The 20,859-nt window shown below is 43.7% G+C and overlaps 2 protein-coding genes across 2 annotated transcripts in view; one reads left to right on the forward strand and one right to left on the reverse strand.

Moving 5' to 3' along the window:
- Positions 1 to 20,859, forward strand: part of bckdhb (branched chain keto acid dehydrogenase E1 subunit beta) — a 269,933-nt gene that overhangs the window by 224,807 nt on the left and 24,267 nt on the right. The window lies entirely within an intron of this gene.
- LOC144493488 (uncharacterized) lies at positions 7,508 to 11,266 on the reverse strand. The gene is made up of 2 exons (XM_078212460.1): positions 11,152 to 11,266; positions 7,508 to 9,437 (listed from the first exon to the last, which is right to left on the reverse strand). Exon 2 carries the CDS (start codon positions 9,423 to 9,425, stop codon positions 7,581 to 7,583), a length of 1,845 nt encoding a protein of 614 aa, XP_078068586.1. The 5' UTR covers positions 9,426 to 9,437; positions 11,152 to 11,266; the 3' UTR covers positions 7,508 to 7,580.

The raw sequence follows: 20,859 nt of genomic DNA on the forward strand, positions 1-20,859 counted from the left end.
CCCATCCTTGTTGCCCAATCCCAGCTACCCTTGGATCAAGTGGCTTACCACATCATTACAGAGCCAATAATAGCGGCTGTTGATCTGGGGTCACATGTAGGCCAGATAAGGTAAGGATGGTAAATTTTCTTCTGTAAAGGACATTAATGAACTTTACGGGTTTTTATAACAATCAGCAATGATTTTGTGGCTACTGAGAATAGCTTTTCAATTCTAGATTATTAATTGAATTTAAATTCCACCAACTGCCATGGTGGGATTCGAACTTGGGGCCCCAGAGCATCAGCCTGAGCTTCTGGATCACTAGTCCAGTGACAATACCACTACCCCTCTGTCTCCCGCATATAACACAAAATTCTACAGAAAGCAAAAAGAATCAACAAACCAAACTTGCTCCATACGAGGTAGCTCTGTTCTCTTATTCATTTCTTTTAAAACATGACCCCGTTTGTCAACACATTGTTTTAGATTTTATGTTGTAGCCACAACAGAATTTTCTCCAATTCCCTTTTGATAGAATCTACTGTTTATGCGTTTTCTGCACTAGGTGGCAGCTTATCCCACAGGTTTTCAGCTGGACGAACAAATTCCTTTCCTCACTCACTGGTGTCCTAATTTTGAATTATATCACATTAACCGGCGTCTCCTTTGCTTATTTCCTTTCTTATTTTAAAATGATATCCACTTTCCCTCTCAGTTTTAACTAAGGAGCCAAATGTCACAACTCCCCATTAAGTCAGAATTTTTTTCATTACCTCTGCATTATCTCTTGTATGCTATTCCCTTTGGGGTACTGAGATTCAAAATGAATGAACACTTTGAGTGTTACCTTGCTCAGAACCAAATATGTTTTTAAAAAAAAGCTTGTCCCATCTTTAGTTTACTCGGATTTTGTCAATAACTGAATATATTAGCCTGTTTTCCCAACAAAATCTAACTGCTTTCATTTAAATGAAATTGAATCTATTGAATCTGGTATCTATTGAATTTATTCATATAGAAAAACACACTGGTGGAATAATCTCATGTTAATTAACTGTCGATTATCATTCTTTAAAGCTGCGGCTGATTAAATCACTGTAATCATTTCTTAGTTGATCTAGTTAATCTACAGTTCCCTGTAACAACTGCCACAAACAAAAACAATATAATGTAATATATGCTGCTATGCAATTTCCAATAATTAACACCAATTTAGTTTTTAAAGTCATAGTATTCATTCTCAAGTACTAAAGTCATAACAAATCATGACAATGGAACACACTGTTGGTGAAGCAAACACGGACTGAAAGCCAAGTAAATTCCTTACACTGTAGCTTCCACACAGTGGCAGTCAGCATCAGATTGCCACTTGTGTGCCTGCTTACCTATGTGGATTTCCTTCCATGCCTGTCCCCCACCAACCATCCAACTCAGGCCAAGCGATATTTAGGCAGTGCAACACACCCCTTTTATATGGCACTAGTTGCCACAAATCAAATAGGTTAAAGGTCCCATTGAAGTCGCCAGGGATGACTCTAAGGTATGTGGCTAGGATTTGGGGGTGGGGAGGGGCCATTCTGACTTAATGGGGAGCTGTGACATTTGGCTCCTTAGTTAAAACTGAGGGAAAGTGGATACCATTTTAAAATAAGGAAGAAAATAAGCAAAGGAGAAGCCGGTTAATGTGATATAATTCAAAATTAGGACACCAGTGAGTGAGGAAAGAAATTAGTTCGTCCAGGCGAAGCGAGGCGATCAGAGGTTGGAATTGCAGGTTGGGAAGGGAAGTGGACCTTGTAGGTTCTCACATCTCACGGGGTGGGAGTGTGGGGGAGGGTCTGACCTTGATGGGAGGGGTGTTGGTTCTTGGGGGCAGGGAGGGGGGGGGTGTTTGGGCTGCATGCTGGGGGATTGGGGGAGAGGAGAGAGGTAGCGGGGTTTGAACCTCAGGATGATGGAGGTCGGGGGTGGGGAAGAGGGGATGAGGGATAGACCTTGGGATGGGGAGGAAGCTCCAGTTTGATGGGGGAATCCCGTTGGGGGGGGGGTCATTAGTGGGATATTGGAGGGAGTTGCGTTGGCTGTGGGAGATGGTCAATCTGGGTAGTTATAGTAATGACCTGAAGCTAGAAGAGGTTTTAATTCTTCCAGATTTTTTCTGAATAAATATTTGTGTAACACAGCAAGAAACACCCAAAGTTTTCAATTTAAATCACATTTTTGGATGGTTCCCAGTGGAGGGCAATTGCCCAGAGGTAGTTTGTGCTTCTGGGCTATTATTGTGCAAACTCTTACCTTGAAAGTTCTGGTAAGGTTTCCCCAGCACAACTTTGGGGTACATCCCAAATCTGATGCTGGGCAGCTCAGAAGTCATGATATGGAGATGCCGCCGTTGGACTGGGGTAAACACAGTAAGAGTTTTAACAACACCAGGTTAAAGTCCAACAGATTTATTTGGTAGCAAATGCCATTAGCTTTCGGAGTGCTGCTCCTTCGTCAGATGGAGTGGATATCGTTTGAGAGCAGATATCCACTCCATCTGACGAAGGAGCAGTGCTCTGAAAGCTCATGGCATTTGCTACCAAATAAACCTGTTGGATTTTAACCTGGTGTTGTTAAAACTCTTGCAGCTCAGAAGTTACAGCCCCTCGTTTTCTTGGAAACTGTCTAATCATTATGCACTTAAGAACTGATATTAAACAATCTGAAGACTTTTAGTGGATTGGAAACAGTACTGAATGGCGCTGATTTTTATATTCAGCAGTAGTTGTGATCCTAATATTAGAAGATCTCAATTTGAAGTGACCATGTTTTTCTTCTGTAACTCATCCTTCCTTCATCAGCTTCTAAGCTCATCAAAAACCTGCCTGAGCTCCATATGCCCTGTTTGTGAACAGAACTCTCACTTACCTGACGAAGGGGCAGCGCTCCGAAAGCTAGTGGCTTTTGCTACCAAATAAACCTGTTGGACTTTAACTTGGTGTTGTGAGACCTCTTGCTGTGTTTACCCCAGTCCAACGCCGACATCTCCACATTATGACTCCATTGCAAGGGTCAGTGCACAATGCTCACTACGCACAATTCAAACAGTTTTTCGGTTAGTTTCGCAAATAGTGATGCATCTGGCACTGATATTCAGTGAAATTTAAAGTTAATTCAGTAAAATTTAATGTTCCTGAGTGGGATTCAAATTTAGTGATATAAGATTAAAGATCTAGGCCAGAGGAAAATGGAAACATTTTTGCACACAATTATATGCTGCACGTGCGGGCGCAGCCTTGACCTGGAAGCATGTGAAATCGGGAGAAGACATCAGGCATAAATCCTGACATCCTGGTGCACTCTGATATTTTGGTCAGCGGGCGTGTGCGAGAGTTGGAAGCATGCCCACCAACAGTCAAGCAGGCAATTTAGATTTAGATTTTTGATTTGATTTATTATTGTCACACGTATTAACATAGTGAAAAGTATTGTTTCTTGCAGACAAAGCATATCGTTCATAGAGAAGGAAACGCGAGAGTGCAGAATGTAGTGTTACAGTCATAGCTAAGGTGTAGAGAAAGATCAACTTAATGCAAGGTAGGTCCATTCAAAAGTCTGACAGTAGCAGGGAAGAAGCTGTTCTTGAGTCGGTTGGTACGTGACCTCAGACTTTTGTATCTTTTTCCCAAAGGAAGAAGGTAGAGGAGAGAATGTCCGTGGTGCGTGGGGTCCTTAATTATGCTGGCTGCTTTGCCCAGGCAGCGGGAAGTGTAGACAGAGTCAATGGATGGGAGGCTGGTTTGTGTGATGGGCTACATTCACGACCTTTTGTAGTTCCTTGCGGTCTTGGGCAGAACAGGAGCCATACCAAGCTGTGATACAAGGTCCAATTGAACTCAATTTTAAGTGGCTCATCTGCTATTGCAGGTGGATTGATTGGTCAGGCGGCCTTTACATTTAACTGCAACCTCAATCCAGGGCAGGATGAAATGTCTGGGCTGAAATAAAATTTAAAAGGTGCCAGGGGACTGTGTTTGTTCTTGAATGTGCTGTCCAGACGCTCTTTTCAGTGTTTCTCCGTTTTAATTCATGTTTTACAACTCCGTGCAACAGCTCTGCAGTGACTGTCTCCCTGAGGGAGCACATCAGAAGCACCAACTAGCACCCTCCACTTTCTCCACACCTGCTTTCTTCCCAAGGAGGGCCCCCAGCAGTGCTGAGCCTTTCCCAGCGCACGTTTCACTTTGGCAGCCCCTTAATTGGCCAGCCAGCGTGAAATCGCATTCAGTGGCCACTTGCAGCTGGAAGTGTGTTTTGTGCCTGCTGCCAGGCTCAACGAGTACTTGCGCCCAATGGGCGCAAAATGCAGGCCATGAGAATTTGGAATGTGATTGAAGTCAGAAACCAATTCAGCATTGATCATTGAAGGCGGTTGAAAGAACGGTAATGAAGGAGTATGGGAACAGGATGTGTGGCAAGGTATTGGGATTAGATCTCACATGCAGAACGAATAAAAACACGAATACCTTGTAATCTATATAATTCTCTTGAAGTATTACATAAATTGCTAATTAATTCGGTCAGAAGAATATTCATTGTACGTTGCAAAATATTGCAAATATTAAGCAGTTCTAGATGGAAAGAGTTTACAATCTTGGAAGAATGTTTCTCTCCCCACAGGTGCTGTCAAACCTGCTGAGTTTTTCCAACACTTTCTGTTTTTATTACAATATTCTCTGGTTAATTCAGACTTTTTTTGCACTAAGATGCTTGAATCATCCAGCAATTAAATAAAGCAATTTAAATAAAACAGCCCATTAAGTAAGGGCTTTGTGCTTGGGGGAAAAAAAAGCCAATTCACTAATAATTCAAATTTAAATGAGTAGTCTGTATACTACTGCTGTGTGCTTCTTGGGATTAGAGTGCATAACATCTAATAAGGATAATTTAGATTCAAGTATATGTTCATAGATCACCAATATCTACTCTTTCACAATTGTGTTTCATAAATATAGGAATATTGGTACAATAATTGAAGGAAATGTTGTCAATAATAATGTCAGTTGAGTTTATTCTTATTCAGAACAAATCTTTCTTTGCTGTCTCTTCCATTCTGTTCCCCAGAACTTACTTAGATTGAACTCATATGTTTCCTTTAAGCAAAGATCAAGAAGCAGTGTTCATTTTCTTCCATTTGCATTTGCCTTCCTAGGATAATGGCATTTTGCCTGATCTGTTCGTCAGCTATGTCAGCTTTTCTTCATGTGTACGATTCCTGTTGCTGCCATTCAGAAATCACTTTGACAATGCCTTCTTTTATTGGCTGGTCTACTAGTTCATGACTTTGGAATAATTGGCCATAATTTTTAACTTTGAATCTACACATGATGATACACTAATGTTGCTTATTCCATCAGTAAGCAGTACTTGATACTTGTCCTGTAGTGTAAAGGAAAATTTACCAGAGAATGCTCTTGTGCTTTTGCTGTACAATTTCAGGTAGCTACTTCTTGTGAAGCATGCCTATAAAGACCCCAATTGTCTGTCCTTTCAGCCAAGGATAATTCATCATGCACAAATAAATTAGCAACAAATATTAACTGAGAGTTGTTCTAAGAAATGGTTTGGTAAATCATATACAATATGTGACTTAGACTTCATATTGCACAGTGTTGGTGGGGTTACCGAGGTGGCTGCTGCTGGCCTAAGTTTCAGACAATACAAGAACTCACAAAGCCAGTGTTTCAGTTTAAAGACGCAAATTTTATTAGACCAGGGGCCACTAGGAGACCATCAAGGGGTCAGGGCAGCTCTGTGATCGAGCAGCTAGACCTCTCCGATGAAATCTGACGTATACAATTCAAAACAGATCAATTATAGGTTGTTTCATCAATTACTCCCACCTTTCATTAGCTTTAAATCAATCATCTTCAATACACACAAATCAACAATAATATCTGTCATATGCCTTAGCCAGTCGCATCTTACCCTGTTGTAGGTGAAATCAAAGTCCTGTGAAGACTACCAGCCAATACACTGAAATGGGCCCACATTGTGAGCAGCACTGACACCACCCTTTAGGCCCCTCATTTTCTTCCCTTAATTGACTGTTTCCCCCACTACACGCACGACGCCAGGCACTTCCCACTTCACTCCTCCATATTCCTGACCCCACACCACATCAATCCCCACCTTAACACTGACTCACCCTTGCCAGCAGAGAGGCTTCCTGAAAGCTTCTGCTGTTCTCCCTTGTGGTGCAGAGTTCGGCACAGAAAACCACTGACCGCAGACACAAAGCTGACTGTTGCATGCCTCTTTTAAATGAATTTCATATGCCCATAAAACTTACTGAGGGATGAAAACTTTACTTTTGAAAAGCAACTGGGAATATGGACTCTGTACCTTCACACATCATAACCGAAATTTATGATGTTTGCCTTCCGCCACCAACAGGGAAGGTCAGAAACTTTCCTGCTGTAATATCATGGATTCACTTACTTGCTAGCCACTTTGTTTGAACAAATTTGGGGTGGCACTGTAATGGCCTTGGATAATTCTTTTTCAAACAGGCCTATTGCTTGCATAGTTTCTGTATATGTGGTGTTAGAAATGTTTGAAATGTTTTCAACATCTGTCAATCCAGTCACAAAGTTTGGTGCAAGGCCTGTGGATTTCATGCTGGGAAAGCAAAAGAAAATTATCCACCCATTGTCATCTGCCATCTGCCTGACGGGTCAGAAAATGTCCATTCTTACGTTTCATCAACGTATATCCAAGCATAATGAAACAACAGTGTTCCAAGAGCTAAGGAAAGAGTCTGGTTGAATAAATACAGGAAATCGCAAGGCCTGAGGATTTTTTCTCCTGTTGTTATGATGTCACTGGATCTCTGCATGCTTGGAGAAAATACCATTAAGTCCAATATATAATTTGCACCCTCACAGATTTTAATGAGCTATTGTTCACCAAATAAATTTATCCTTTATTCTTTCACTAGATGTGGAGGTCACTAGTGTTTAGCCCGGACCGGTAACAGGTTCGTGGAGGTGGTCTGAGAGAAAGAATTCACACTACACCAGTATTGCTAGAATAAAATGTGTCTCTTTATTCCCCACAATACATGGACAAGTTCTACAAGTATCATTCAATGGGCTAAGCCTTATATAGTTTAACTACCCTGACACGTGGACTGGAGAGCCGTCAGTCCAGGTAGAGTGGCTTACCTCCCTCCGGGCGTCCGTACGTAACCCACGGCAGACTCTGCTGTAGTAGGGACTTTCCCGCATATTTATAGAGAAAAGCCTCTCTTTGTTCTGGACATCTGAATATGAGTATTCGGCCCAGTACGTGATGTTTAGAGCAGTCTTGTGCAATACAAGTTCTATTGTTCGCAGCTCAAGAAAACAAGTTTGATGGTTAATCATTCACGCTATGTCTTGGGCACGGATCTAATTTAATTATGTTTTGACATGGTTATCCTTTCATGTGGACAGGCTGTCTCCATTGTCCGTAGCAGTTGTCAGCATACGCGATTTTGCTGACAGGGTTGAAATCGGGACATTAACTCTTTATTCTCCTAACATTCCACCTGTTGGACCGATTTCAATCACCATTTACCTCAACGCAGTGTGATACAGGGTACTTTCCAAACCCTGTTTCACACGCCTGACATATACACAGGTAAGTACATTACAACAAGTTAAAACAGCAACAATCACAAATATCAATATCAGAGGAGGCAAAACATATCGCCGGGCCGTTTGTGATATCCCGGTTAGCAAGTCCCACCAATGATGGGCTGATTCATTCTCTATCATTCGCGCAGCATGTACTACCTGTTCTCCGGCTATAAAGGTAGAGACCATGACACGGGACACGTTAGACTTATGAGAGTCAATTATATGTTTTAGCTCCATCGACTGATTCAATGCGCATTTGAACCTGTCGAGAGAGACTCGCCATGGCATATGGAGAACTTTCCACTGAGCCGTACTCAAGCGAGATTCAGTGCTATAATTAGTCAATTTGTAAGTCTTGTTTGCCCAATGCCAAATGTACACCCCCTTCAAACACCCAGAGAACGGTATCTGCGGCAATAATGGGTGGCGGTGTATGGTGGCCACACATACAGCGTGGGGCCCAATCTGCCACAAGATATCTCGTGGTTTCTCTACTCGCCACTCACATAATGCCGTGTCATCAGTTAAACATGGATCGCGATATCTTGTCATAGTTAAACATGCCAATCCTCTGTCAGTGTCTTCACATGTTGACAAATCATAAGTCCAATTGTTTTTAGGACTAAACCAGTTACCATTAGTTCTCAGAAAGTAAAACCCATGCAGGGTAATTACAGGCAGTACATGGTATTTACATACAGATATTACATCTGCCACATTCATCAAGGTGTAATGTCCAGTACATGCTGTTTTGTTACAAACAGTTTTATCTGAGCGGGCTTGCACCCACAAAGTGTCCGATATGTTCCAGAGTTCTCGCAGTTCATGAGAGTTACCCGTAGTAACTATTCGGATAAACCTCTCTTGTTGCACTCGCATGTGCACTCCTTGGATGTTGCAGATAGTCATATTAAGTGCCGCCGTGATGTTATGCATAAGTTCCTGTGTCGCATTCCACATTCGCTTCTCCCAGTCCAGAGTTCGTAGCAGAATCCGTGCTGTTTCCACTTGCGTTTTCACAACCGTGGGCATCCATATTCCGACAGTATGGAGCCCGTGTGATGTCGAATATCCAGTGTCCGATAACATAGTTCTGGTAACTTCATTGTCAGCCGCATTAGAGATACCTAGTACTGTACCAGTCCCACCCAACAGCGTATCATACCATGCTCGCCGCCTGCGGGCGCCAGAACAGGTAGGTAGCGAGGGCAGAATGACAGTCCAGTGTACCTCAGTGTGCGTGAGCTGATTCGCCATCTTTCGACAAGTATGTAGGACTGGGGCGAATTGTGTTTGTTCTATTATAGGCTTGTTTGGTAGGAACATTATTGCATATAGGAATGTATTGCGGCCTTTTATTTCTGTACTGTTCTGGAACCATACCAATCGAGGCCTCTCACCTGTCACAGTAATATTCCAGGTGGTGCCATTTTCCTTACTGGACATACAGGTTCTATTCCTTCTTTTTTGTATCTGGCAAAGTGGAGCTCCTGCCGTTATGGTAACCGTACAATTCATAGCAGTTGTGGGGAGAGCTTTGTTGTTGTCCAAGCATTTTTCACAACGATATAGCTTACACACACTCGTTATATTCGCGATTCCGCACATTCGATTCGCGCCACAAGTGAACTCCCCTTGAGTTCTATTATGGGTGGAGTTCTTCCACGCGAGGCGAAAACCGCCAAGCTTTTCGGTCAATTGATGACCAGGGGTCCCCTCAACCCATATCCACGAGATCAAGAGTATTCCTGCTATCAGTATCAACGTCAATCGTTCCATGCTGTTTTATTCCTGTAAAAGAGATCAATCTTCAAGACATAGTTAATCTTCTCGTAGATAACATTTCTTAGCAGGGACATTAACCCATTTGGGCTCACCAGGGTACATTACCGTTACGGTTCCATCACTGCCTTGAGCAATGATTTCAGCAGCTCTGGGTGGGCCAGTTTCCTGTTTCACCCAGACTTTAGCTCCAGGTTTATCTGTTGAGCCAAAACCACCAGTTCCTCTTTCAGTCACCACCTGTGGGATACCAACTTCAACGGCCAGTGCCATCTCACAGGGTTTAATCACCAGTTGGGCGATTTTATCATTTGCAGTCACAGTATAGGGATCAGGTTTAATATTACACAGAACCACCCCAATTTCTCCTTGATAATCTGAATCAATGACTCCTGCCATAACAGTTATCCCCTTCAGGGACAATCCAGAACGGGGAAGGATGTGCCCATAAGTTCCCTTAGGGCACTGCAATCCCAATCCGGTTTTAATAACAGTAGGTGTATCTTGTGGCAGGGTCACTGTTTCTAAGGTTCTTAGATCTAAACCGGCCGAGCCAGGCGTGGCTCGCCGCGGTAATTCTGCTTTATCATCCAATTTCCACATTTTGATTGATTCTCCTTGTGGGGTTTCACATACATGGACCATTCGGTTCAAAGGCGTGACTCCCCCACCTAGCGGTCGATTATTAATTTGCTTCAATACTTGATTTAATTTCACCTTCCAATTAGACAAATCATCAGAAGTACTAGCCTTTCGCAATGAGGTTTTCAGTATTCCATTCATTCTTTCAATTAATCCTGCTGCTTGGGGATAGTACGGAATATGGTATATCCACTCCACATGATTGTCAGTGGCCCATTGTCGGACCAGGTTTCCCGTAAAGTGGGAACCATTGTCACTATCACTCCAAATGTTTCCATCCCACGTATCGGGATTCCAGCCGCTCCCGTCCCCCAATCTAGCTACAAATGCTTTAATTTTCACCATTTCCAATTCTCTAGGTTTTTTACGCTTCTTCCTCCGATTTATTCTGGATACATAACCCACTGCCTGGCCAGCCAGGGTTTTAAGGGCTTCTAATTCTGTTTCTAACTTTATTATTTTTTGCTTTAACAACGAATTATTACATTCCTGTTCTCCCAATTGCTGTTTCAGTTTAAGAGCATTCTGCTCGGCTTCCTGTCGTTGTTTAAACTGATTCTTCCACGCTGTTGCACATACCCACAGTCTCCGCTGAATTCCCTCCACGGGGGTCTTCAGAGGGACGGGTATTTTTAACAGAGTAGATAATACTTCTCCGGGAGATCCATCTCGGGTCTCCTCTCCCCAGTTTTCAGCGCGACCCCCTCCGTCTCGGAGGCACGCTGCAACCGGTCTCCACGATCCTTCCCATCCCGGAATGATCGCTTCCTCTCCCTTTTCCTCCTCCTGTAACTTCTTAGTTTTGCGAAACATCTTTCTCCAAGAACCCCCCACCGCCAATTATCACCGTATCCTGCTGATTACGCCAAAATGTTTAGCCCGGACCGGTAACAGGTTCGTGGAGGTGGTCTGAGAGAAAGAATTCACACTACACCAGTATTGCTAGAATAAAATGTGTCTCTTTATTCCCCACAATACATGGACAAGTTCTACAAGTATCATTCAATGGGCTAAGCCTTATATAGTTTAACTACCCTGACACGTGGACTGGAGAGCCGTCAGTCCAGGTAGAGTGGCTTACCTCCCTCCGGGCGTCCGTACGTAACCCACGGCAGACTCTGCTGTAGTAGGGACTTTCCCGCATATTTATAGAGAAAAGCCTCTCTTTGTTCTGGACATCTGAATATGAGTATTCGGCCCAGTACGTGATGTTTAGAGCAGTCTTGTGCAATACAAGTTCTATTGTTCGCAGCTCAAGAAAACAAGTTTAATGGTTAATCATTCACGCTATGTCTTGGGCACGGATCTAATTTAATTATGTTTTGACATGGTTATCCTTTCATGTGGACAGGCTGTCTCCATTGTCCGTAGCAGTTGTCAGCATACGAGATTTTGCTGACAGGGTTGAAATCGGGACATTAACTCTTTATTCTCCTAACAACTAGGTAAGCCAGCATTTTAATTGCCCACCTTTAATTGCCCTTGAGAAGGTGAGACACTTTCTATAACCGCGGTTGTCCATGTGGTGTAGGTACACTCACCATGCTGTTAGGAAGGGAGTTTCCAGGATTTTGAACTAGTGACAGTGAAGATGAAAGTATGGCAATAAAAACTATCTGGTTCATGAATGTCTTTTCGGGAATGAAATATGTTGTACTTAGTCTGGCCTACATGTGACTCCAGACCCACAGCAATGTGGTTGACACTTAACTGCCCTCTGAAACAGCCGCTCAGTTGTACCAAGCTGCTAAAACGTTTTCGAGAAATGAAATTGAACGGACCACCTGGCATGGACCTAGGCAGCAGAAACAACAATGGCAAACTCAGCCCTATCGACCCTGCAAAGTTCTCCTTACTGACATCTAGGGTCTAATGGAGGTGGAAGCATAGTGGTATTGTCACTGGACTAATAATCTAGAGAGGATAATTCTCCAGGGACCCGGATTCGAATCCACCATGGCAGTTGGTGAAATTTAAATTTGATAAAAAAATCTGAAGTTAACAGTCTAACGATGGTAGATTGCCGTAAAAACCCATCTGGTTCACTAATGTCCTTTAGGGAAGGAAATCAGCTGTCCTTACCTGGTCTGACCTCCACATGACTCCAGTTCTATAGCAATGTAGTTGACTCTTAAATGGCCATTGAAATAGCCTAGCAAATCACTCAGTTCAAGGGCAATTAGCAATGGTAATACCATTTAATATCATGGGAAGAGAGTTGGTTTCTCTCTTGTTGTAGATGGTCATTACCTGACACTTGTGTGGCACAAATATTACTTGCCATGTATTAGCCAAGGCTGAATTTTGTCCAAGTCTTGCCAGTTATGGGCTTGGCCTGCTTCAGTATCTGAGGAGTTACGAATGGGGCTGAACATTATGCAATCATCAGTGAACATCCCCAATTCTCACCATATGATGGAGGAAAGGTCATTGATGAAGCAGTTGAAGATGGTTGGCTCTAGGTTGCTACCCTGAGGAACTCCTGTAGTGATGTCTGGAACTGAGATGATTGACATCCAATAACTGCAACCATCTTCCTTTGTGCTAAGTATGACTTCAACCATTGGAGAGTTTCCCCCCCGATCCCCACAGAATCAAGTTTTGCTAGGACTCCTTGATGCCACACTCAGTCAAGTGCTGCTTTGATGTGATGGGCAGTCATGCTCACCTCTTGAGTTCAGCTGTTTGTTCATGTTTGGACAAAGGCTGTAATGAAGTTAGGAGCTGAGTGAGACTGACGTAGTCATCTGGACTAAACATCATATGACTATCCCACTGATGTAACCTAGATATTGTTTTCTACTATTTGATATTGTTACTTAATCTTTATTTTTTTGTGCTGAGGAATTGAAAAACATTGGTGTTTTGGCACTCAGTGTTAGCATCATTGGCAAACCTGGCCAGATGCAGGGTGATACTTTCCCTACTTGAAGGCACGCAATCTTAATCCAAACCTCAGATAAGCATTCCCTGCTTTCAAATCATCCTGAATCATGGCAATTTTGAAGTGCAGACCCAAGTATAATGGGAATGGGATTGAAAACGGACAAAATAATTGCATCTAACTTTAACCCTTTAACTTTCAGTCATTGGGAAAATGCTGGACTCTATCATTAAGGAAGTATGAGCAATGCACTTAGAAAAGAAAAGAATGATGAAAACAAATCAAAAGGGAAATCCTGCTTGACAAACTTTTAATTTTTTGAGGAAGTAACTAGTAGGGCAGATAAAGGAGTACCTGTATATAGCATATCTGGATTTCTAAAAGGCATTGAATAACATACCACGCAAAGATTAATGGGCAAGAAAAAGGCGCATAGAGTTGAGGTTACTATATTAGCATGGAATGAGAATTGACTAATGAATAGGAAGCAGAGAGAGGGCATTAATGAAGCTTTTCAGGTTGGCAGGCTGCGAGCAGCAGAGTACTACAGGATCAGTGCTGGGGTCTCAGCTGTTACAATCTGCATTAATGACTTTGACGAAGAGAGTTATGTATCTAAGTTTGCTGATGATATAAAGCTGGATGGAGTGGTAAGCTGTGGGGAGGACACAAGCTGCAAAGTGATATAGACAGGTTAAGTGGGTGGCAGCAAGATGGCAGATTGAGAACAAGGTAAGGAAAGTGTGATGTTTTTCCTGTTGGTCATAAGAATAGAAGTACAGAATATTTTTTAGAAGGATTAAACTTGTGAATTTTAATGTTCGAAGCGACTTGGATGTGCTTGTACAAAGAACGTACAAAGTTAGCATACAGGTACATCAAACAATGAGGAACGCTTATTGATTTTTAATACAAAACGATTGAAGTTCAGGAATAAATAAGTCTTGCTACTTATACAGGGCTTTGATGAGACCACACCTGGAATACTGTATGCAGTTGCAATCTCCATGTTTAAAGAAGGTAAAACTTGCACTGGAGGCAGCAGGTTTGCTAAGTTGGTCCCTGGGGTGATTGGATGGCTCTCTGATGAGAAGCTGCGTAAATTGGGCCTATATTCCCTGAAATTCAGAAGAATGAGAGGCAATCTCATTGACCCATACAAGATTCTGAGGGAGCTTGATAGAGTAGACACTGAGGCCTGGATTTTTGCCACATCAGAGCAACTCTTCTGTTATGGCAGAAATCCCAGAACTGGCTGAAATTTTTAAGTCAATCCCCTAAATCCAGCATTACCCATCTTTGTGGGGGGGTGGACTCTGGCTGATGTTCAAATATACCTGATTCTTGGAGGCATCTGGCCATTTAAATCATTCGCTGGTTCCACTGAAGTGGGATTTTGGAAGAACAGGAGTGTGGAACCCAGAGTGGGTGGAATGGAACAGGTAACAGGAGGTTTAAACTTGGTGGAGGTGTTTGGATAGCCAGGAGGTACCCCTTTGGATAGCATTCTGGACACATCTGGGAAAGATAAAGTCATCCTTTGGGAGAGATGGGGCATCCTTTGGGATTGTTAAAAGTGAACATGATTATGCACTTTATACACACAAACACTAGCAACAGCCAAGTTGTCAGAGGTCCGTCCGGCCGCCAGAGGTCTGTCCGGCCGCCGCCGGAGGTCTGTCCGGCCGCCGCCAGAGGTCTGTCCGGCCGCCGCCAGAGGTCTGTCCGGCCGCCGCCAGAGGTCTGTCCGGCCGCCGCCAGAGGTCTGTCCGGCGGCCGCCAGGGGTCTGTCCGGCCGCCAGGGGTCTGTCCGGCCGTCAGAGGTCTGTCCGGCCAACAGGGAAATACCCAAACCTGCCAAAACCATCCAGGAAGTGTCAAACTACCCTGGTAGTGTCAAAGCTGTCAGAGCAATCCAGGAATTGGCAAAGCTGCCAAGGAACAATCCAAGGATACTAGATGAGTTGGCAAGGAGGGATTATGGGCAGAGTGTGATGGGGGCATTGGTTGGCATAAGTTGGCACAAAGTTGGCATAGGACTATAAAGGGCCAAAGGGATGGATGAGAGGCATAGATAATGTGTTGGGGGGGGTGGGAGGGGAATGAAGGTGCTGAGGTATGGAGGGATATTTAAAAAGTATTGTTTATTTATTTGAACACACTGTCCCTGGAGTACAGAGGCAGACCTTGTGTCCAGCCCACCGTTTCATCCAATAGCTTGCACGTTTGCTCTTGGGTCGCTAACCTCAACTCCTGTTTCAGCCCTCCCTCCCCCCACCAACCGAAACTCTGACCTGCATTTTGAAAGGTCAGATTCACCAAGTCAGGAAATCTCCCAACTTGGCAAACCCGACTGGGGGACAAAAATTTGAGAGGTGGTTTCCGCTGGTCAAGGAATCTAAAACACAGACACAGGGCCCTATTTTACCATTTTGATTCTAAACGCTGGGCGGACTTGAAACTGGGAGTGTTTCAGATCCGACTTTTAGACTCGTTCTCAGGCGCCCCCATACGCACACTGCCTGAAAAAATATCAGCAATTCCGAATCGCGCTGCAGAAGCCTGTGGGCGGGGCTTATTGCACCCGAAACCCTGCAGCTCCGATCAGAGCCTCCAACTGCGCACACGCAGAAAAAGAAAATGATAGAATGCAGCTCCCAGTCACATCGCTCCCGGGCCGGATAATGCCTCCCCCTGCCCCCACAGACATTGCCCCATCCCCACAACATTCCTGACCCCCTTATCCACACATCCCCCCCCCCCCCCCCCCGCCACCCAGACCGGTCATGGGCCCCCTCCCCCCCCCCCCCACTGATCTCAGGCAGAGTGGCAGCAGACCCCCCCGTCCCCCCACCACTGATCACAAGCAGAGTGGCAGCGGACCCCCCCTCCCACCACCCATTGATCTCGGGCAGAGTGGCAGCGGACCCCCCTTCCACCCCACTGATCTCAAGCAGAGAGCCGTCGAACGCTCGGCACTTACCTCTTCACTAGCTGGAGCGTGCGAATCGAACTTTTGTGGAGCATGTCTGTTTTGTGCCGATTCTGGATGGGCGAACGCGGTGGTAAAGGGGGAAGTGCTGGTAAAGTTAGGCATGCAGCCCATTAAGTCAATTTAAATGCATGCAAATACATTTAAATGGCCATCGTGCCCGTTTCGGGCATGGTCCCAATCACGGCCATTTTCAAGCCTTGGTAAACGGGGAACGGGCACAGAAGCGTACGCAAATCGCGCTACTCGCCTCACGCCCGACTTTACCAAGTTTTCGCGCCTGAAAAAGGGCGCAACGTGGTGGTAAAATCGGGCCCATGGTCTCAGGATGAGGGATCGATCATTTAGGGCTGAGATGAACAGAAATTATTTCATTTGAAGCACTGTGAATTTTTGGAATTCCCTATCCCACAGGGTTGTGGCTGCTCCATTGTTGAATACGCTTAAGGCTGAGGTATATTTTTGATCTCTCGGAATAATGGGAAGTGGGCAGGAAAGTGAAGTTGAGGTCCAAGATCAGCCCATGATCATTTTGAATGAAGGAGCAGGTTTGACAGATGGTATGGGCTACAATTTTGTCTTTTAAAAAGCACTTAGATAGTTACATGGGTACGATGGGTATAGAGGGATATGGGCCAAATGCGGGCAATTAGGATTAGCTTAGGGGTTTAAAAAAAAAGCGGCATGGACAAGTTGGGCCGAAGGGCCTGTTTCCATGCTGTAAACCTCTATGACTGTGGCGTGTCCTCCTATTTTTTGTGTTGTTGTGTTCTTTACAGCCAGCAGGATTTTATCCTCACTGCATTACTACTTCAGTACTGCCTTGCAATCCTGTTTTTGTAAATCGGAACCCAGAAGTTCAGGATAGAGTGAACCACCTCGTGTCAATTCTACTGAAATGCATATGACTATCTCCCACTGTTCACACTATCTTTATAATGACGACTGTGGCTCAATTGGTTGTACTCTTGCCACTGAGTCACAATGTTTCGGTTCAAGTCTGACTGTGGGGCTTGAGCACAAAAATTAGGCTACATTTCCTGTACAGTGCTGAGGGACTGCTGTATTGAGGGACTGCTGTCCTGTCTTTTGGTGAGGTGTTAAACCAAAACCCCATCTTCCTATTTGGTGGATATAAAAGATCCCATGGCACTACTTTGAAGAAGAGCAAGTGAGTTATCTCTGATGCCCTGGAAAATACTTACCCCTCAATCAACATCACAAAAATAGATGATCTGGTCATTATCACAACGCCATTTGTGGAAGTTTGCAGTGTGTAAATTGGCTACTGTGTTTCCTGCAGTAGAACAGTGACAAAAATAATCAATTGGCTGTAAAGCGCTTTGAGATGTCCAGTGGCCCAGGAAAAACGCTGTTTAGATGCAAGCCTTCCTTTCTTTTCAAAAAGTGCAGCAATCTGGTTGTTGGAATTGGCATCAGTTCAGCTCTTTGAAAACTGCAGCCACTCACCACCACCTAAAATAGGGCTCGATGCTAATTATACTTTAATTTAAGGTTTTACTGTAAATAGGAACATTATTGCTGGTCTATAACCTGTTGCCGTTAGGGCCTGTAATAGAGCATCATATCTTATATTATTAAGAAATGTGCAGTAGCAGATATACTTATTTCTCAAAAATATATACAAGTTAAAATCCAATGTTGACATAAAGATTATTGTATTTGCATATTCTATAGGCCTTCGGAGGGCTATTTAGAATATAGACAAGACCTTGTGTGTGGTCAGTACAATGAGCCTGCACTTGATTTTGATTTGATTTGCTTCATTCTTGTCACATGTATTAACATACAGTGAAAATTATTGTTTCTTGCGCACTATACAGACAAAGCATACCGTTCATAGAGAAGGAAACGAGAGAGTGCAAAATGTACTGAAGATAGTGCATTAAAACATTGTTAGAGAATTTAAAAGAGTTAGAATAAAGTTTTAGAAGCATAAAACAAGAGTAAAAGATAGAATTAGAAGGTATGCTGGGCACAGCTTGCAAGAAGTTGCCTCACTCTGGCACCATTTTAAACAAAAACATATTCACTTCTGCAAGTTTTTTAGCAGGGATTAATATTGCACCACACTTCAAGTATAACAGAATTACTTTGTATATCGGCTAAATTTGAATCCATATTTCAGATTTGCAAGGATCGTATTCTCATATATTTGGTTTCAGGAAAACTCCATGTTCCCAGTATCCAAATTGTAATCTAAAGCCATAATCCTGGCAAAATATTTCATCTGTGGTTACATGGCAGTAACAGCAGACATGAATTCCAGTTAATATGCAATGGGAAAAACCAGAAAATGCAAACAAAACTATGTACTTGTAGGAGGAATCCAGGGTCATAATAAATTTAAGGAGCTCCTGGGATTTCCTAAAATAATAAAAGGAGATTTTCATGATTACATTGGAATTCCTTTAATGTAATGGATCAGGGAAAGGGGGAATACAATAGCATGATGGAAAGTTTATTGGACAGGGAAAAGGTTGGAGTCAACAGGTGTTGCTTGGATTCGAGAAGGTTAGGAGTGGACTTCAGCAAGACATAACCGACTGAGCTGAATGGACTGGAATTTAACTGTCTTTGTTCCTGTCTCAACTCAATTGCTGCAGAAACCCTCATGATATCTTTGTTTGATTTGATTTGATTTATTATTGTCACATGTATTAGTATACAGTGAAAAGTATTGTTTCTTGTGCGCACTATACAGACAAAGCATACCGTTCATAGAGAGGAAAGGGGAGAGGGCAGGATGTAGTGTTACAGTCATAGCTAGGGTGTAGAGGAAGGTCAACTTAATGCGAGGTAGGTCCATTCAAAAGTCTGATGGCAGCAGGGAAGAAGCTGTTCTTGAGTCAGTTGGTACGTGTCCTCAGGTGTTTGTACCTTTTTCCCGATGGAAGAGAGAATGTCCGGGGTGCATGGGGTCCTTAGTTATGCTGGCTGCTTTTCCAAGGCAGCGGGAAGTGTAGACCATATCAATGGGTGGGAGGCTGGTTTGAGTGATGGACTGGGCTTGTTACCTCCAGACTTGAATGTTCCAACTGACTTGTGGCTGACCTCATACGTTCTAGCCCATGATGCCCATGTCCTAACTCGTACCAAATTTATTCACCGATCATCCTATGCTCACTGATGTACAGAGCCTCCAAGTCAAGCAGCTTTTTGTTTTAAATTTCTCATCCGCGTTTTCAAATCCCCTTGTTCCCCCCACCCCCCGCTATCCCTGCAACCTCCTTCAGCCCCACAACCGCGAGATATCTGCACTTTTCAATTCTGTCCTCTTTTGCATCCTCAATTTTAATTGCTACAACATTGGTCGCTCTTTCATTTGCCTCGGACTTGAGCTCTGGACATCCCTCCCAAAACCTCTCCACCTCTCTATCTTGCATTCCTCCTTCAGAGTGTTCCTTGAAACCAATTTATTTGACCAAGCTTCTATTCATCTGCGCTAACATTGCTTTAAATGATTTGGTTTCTAATTTTGCTTTGTGGGACATTTTATTGTGTTAAAAATATAAAGTTGCTTCATTGAAGTATTAATATAAGCCTACTTGTGACACTCATAAATAAATAAATTTTAAACTTTGATTTCCCTCAACAGCCACTCTTAACATAGACTGTTCGCCTCCAAGTTGCTCAATCGTTTCTCCAGAGACTGTGTGCTACCAGATTACGAGATTGCATCCCAGCTTCTAATTACCGGCACAATTCCAGCTATCTGCTCTGAACAACAAACCACTGCTCTTGGGCTTTCTTTGCCCCAACAGCCAGCTTCACTGAGCTGCCGCTGCCCTGGGTTTCTCTAGCTCCAGATTCCCAGCTGCACCAAGCAAATACTGCATCCGGACTCCTGTGATCACCAACTATTAGCAGGACAAAGCTACCAATGGCTCCTGCAGCTTCTCAGAGTCCCAGCCCCTTTAGCAGCATGTAGCTAATGGCAGCAGTTGAACTGCATGGAAATGACCCTTCCCCATTTGCTTCTGACTACCTGTCATGTGGGCTAACTTGTGTGCCGTACCCCAGTCCAGTGGCCGTTATTTTCACACCACATAGGCACACACCCCAATACCAGCAGCTGCAGAGAAATGCTAGACCGAATTTGTGCAGTCTATTTCCCTGCTGCACTCTGCATTTGTGCTGGACACCTGGGAGTGCTGGGAATTGTAGTCTTTGGCCTCTGCCTGGTAAACTCTCAAACGCTGCAATGCAGATTCCCCGACAAGTGCTACTGAAGACTCCTGAACTTCCTACTCTTTTGGATAGCCACCCATCTACTATCTTGAACTGCCATCCCCTGTGGGGTGACCACCTCCTGAAACATGCAATCCAGGAAACTCTCAATGTTGCTGATGCTTTGCAGTGATTCCAGCTGCCCCTCAAGCTCAGAGATCCTGAACTTGAGCTCAAGCAGCTGGAGACACTTCCTACATATGGGGTCCCCCAAGACACTTTATGTCCTGATATTCCAACATGCTGCAGGAATTGGAAGTAACAAGTCTCAGCTGCCCATCCATGATCTAACTAACCTCTATTCTCTCTTTTAGAATCTAGTTACTTTCCCAATTCCTGGTTTAAACAGTTTAGAGATAGGAAAAGAGAAATACTTATCAACAAATCTCTTTGATTTCACACTCTGATGTCACACTGATTTCTTTTTCCCCTTTTTCTGATCACATTCACTCTGACTCATGGTGATACCCACCGTACCTCAGAGCCTCCAATTCTGTAGTGTCGCAATCCCACATTCTACCATTGCCGCTGATTCCCTGCCACGGCTTTTAAACGTGGGTCTCCAGTACTGAGCTTCCTCAGACCCGCTTGCTCTGCCTTGGACCACTTTCTGGACTAAATAATTAAAAGTGGGGATATGTGTATTATGCCATATCTTAAAG

This window comes from Mustelus asterias, chromosome 5 (genome assembly GCF_964213995.1).
Source record: "Mustelus asterias chromosome 5, sMusAst1.hap1.1, whole genome shotgun sequence".
NCBI classification, from domain to species: Eukaryota; Metazoa; Chordata; class Chondrichthyes; order Carcharhiniformes; family Triakidae; genus Mustelus; species Mustelus asterias.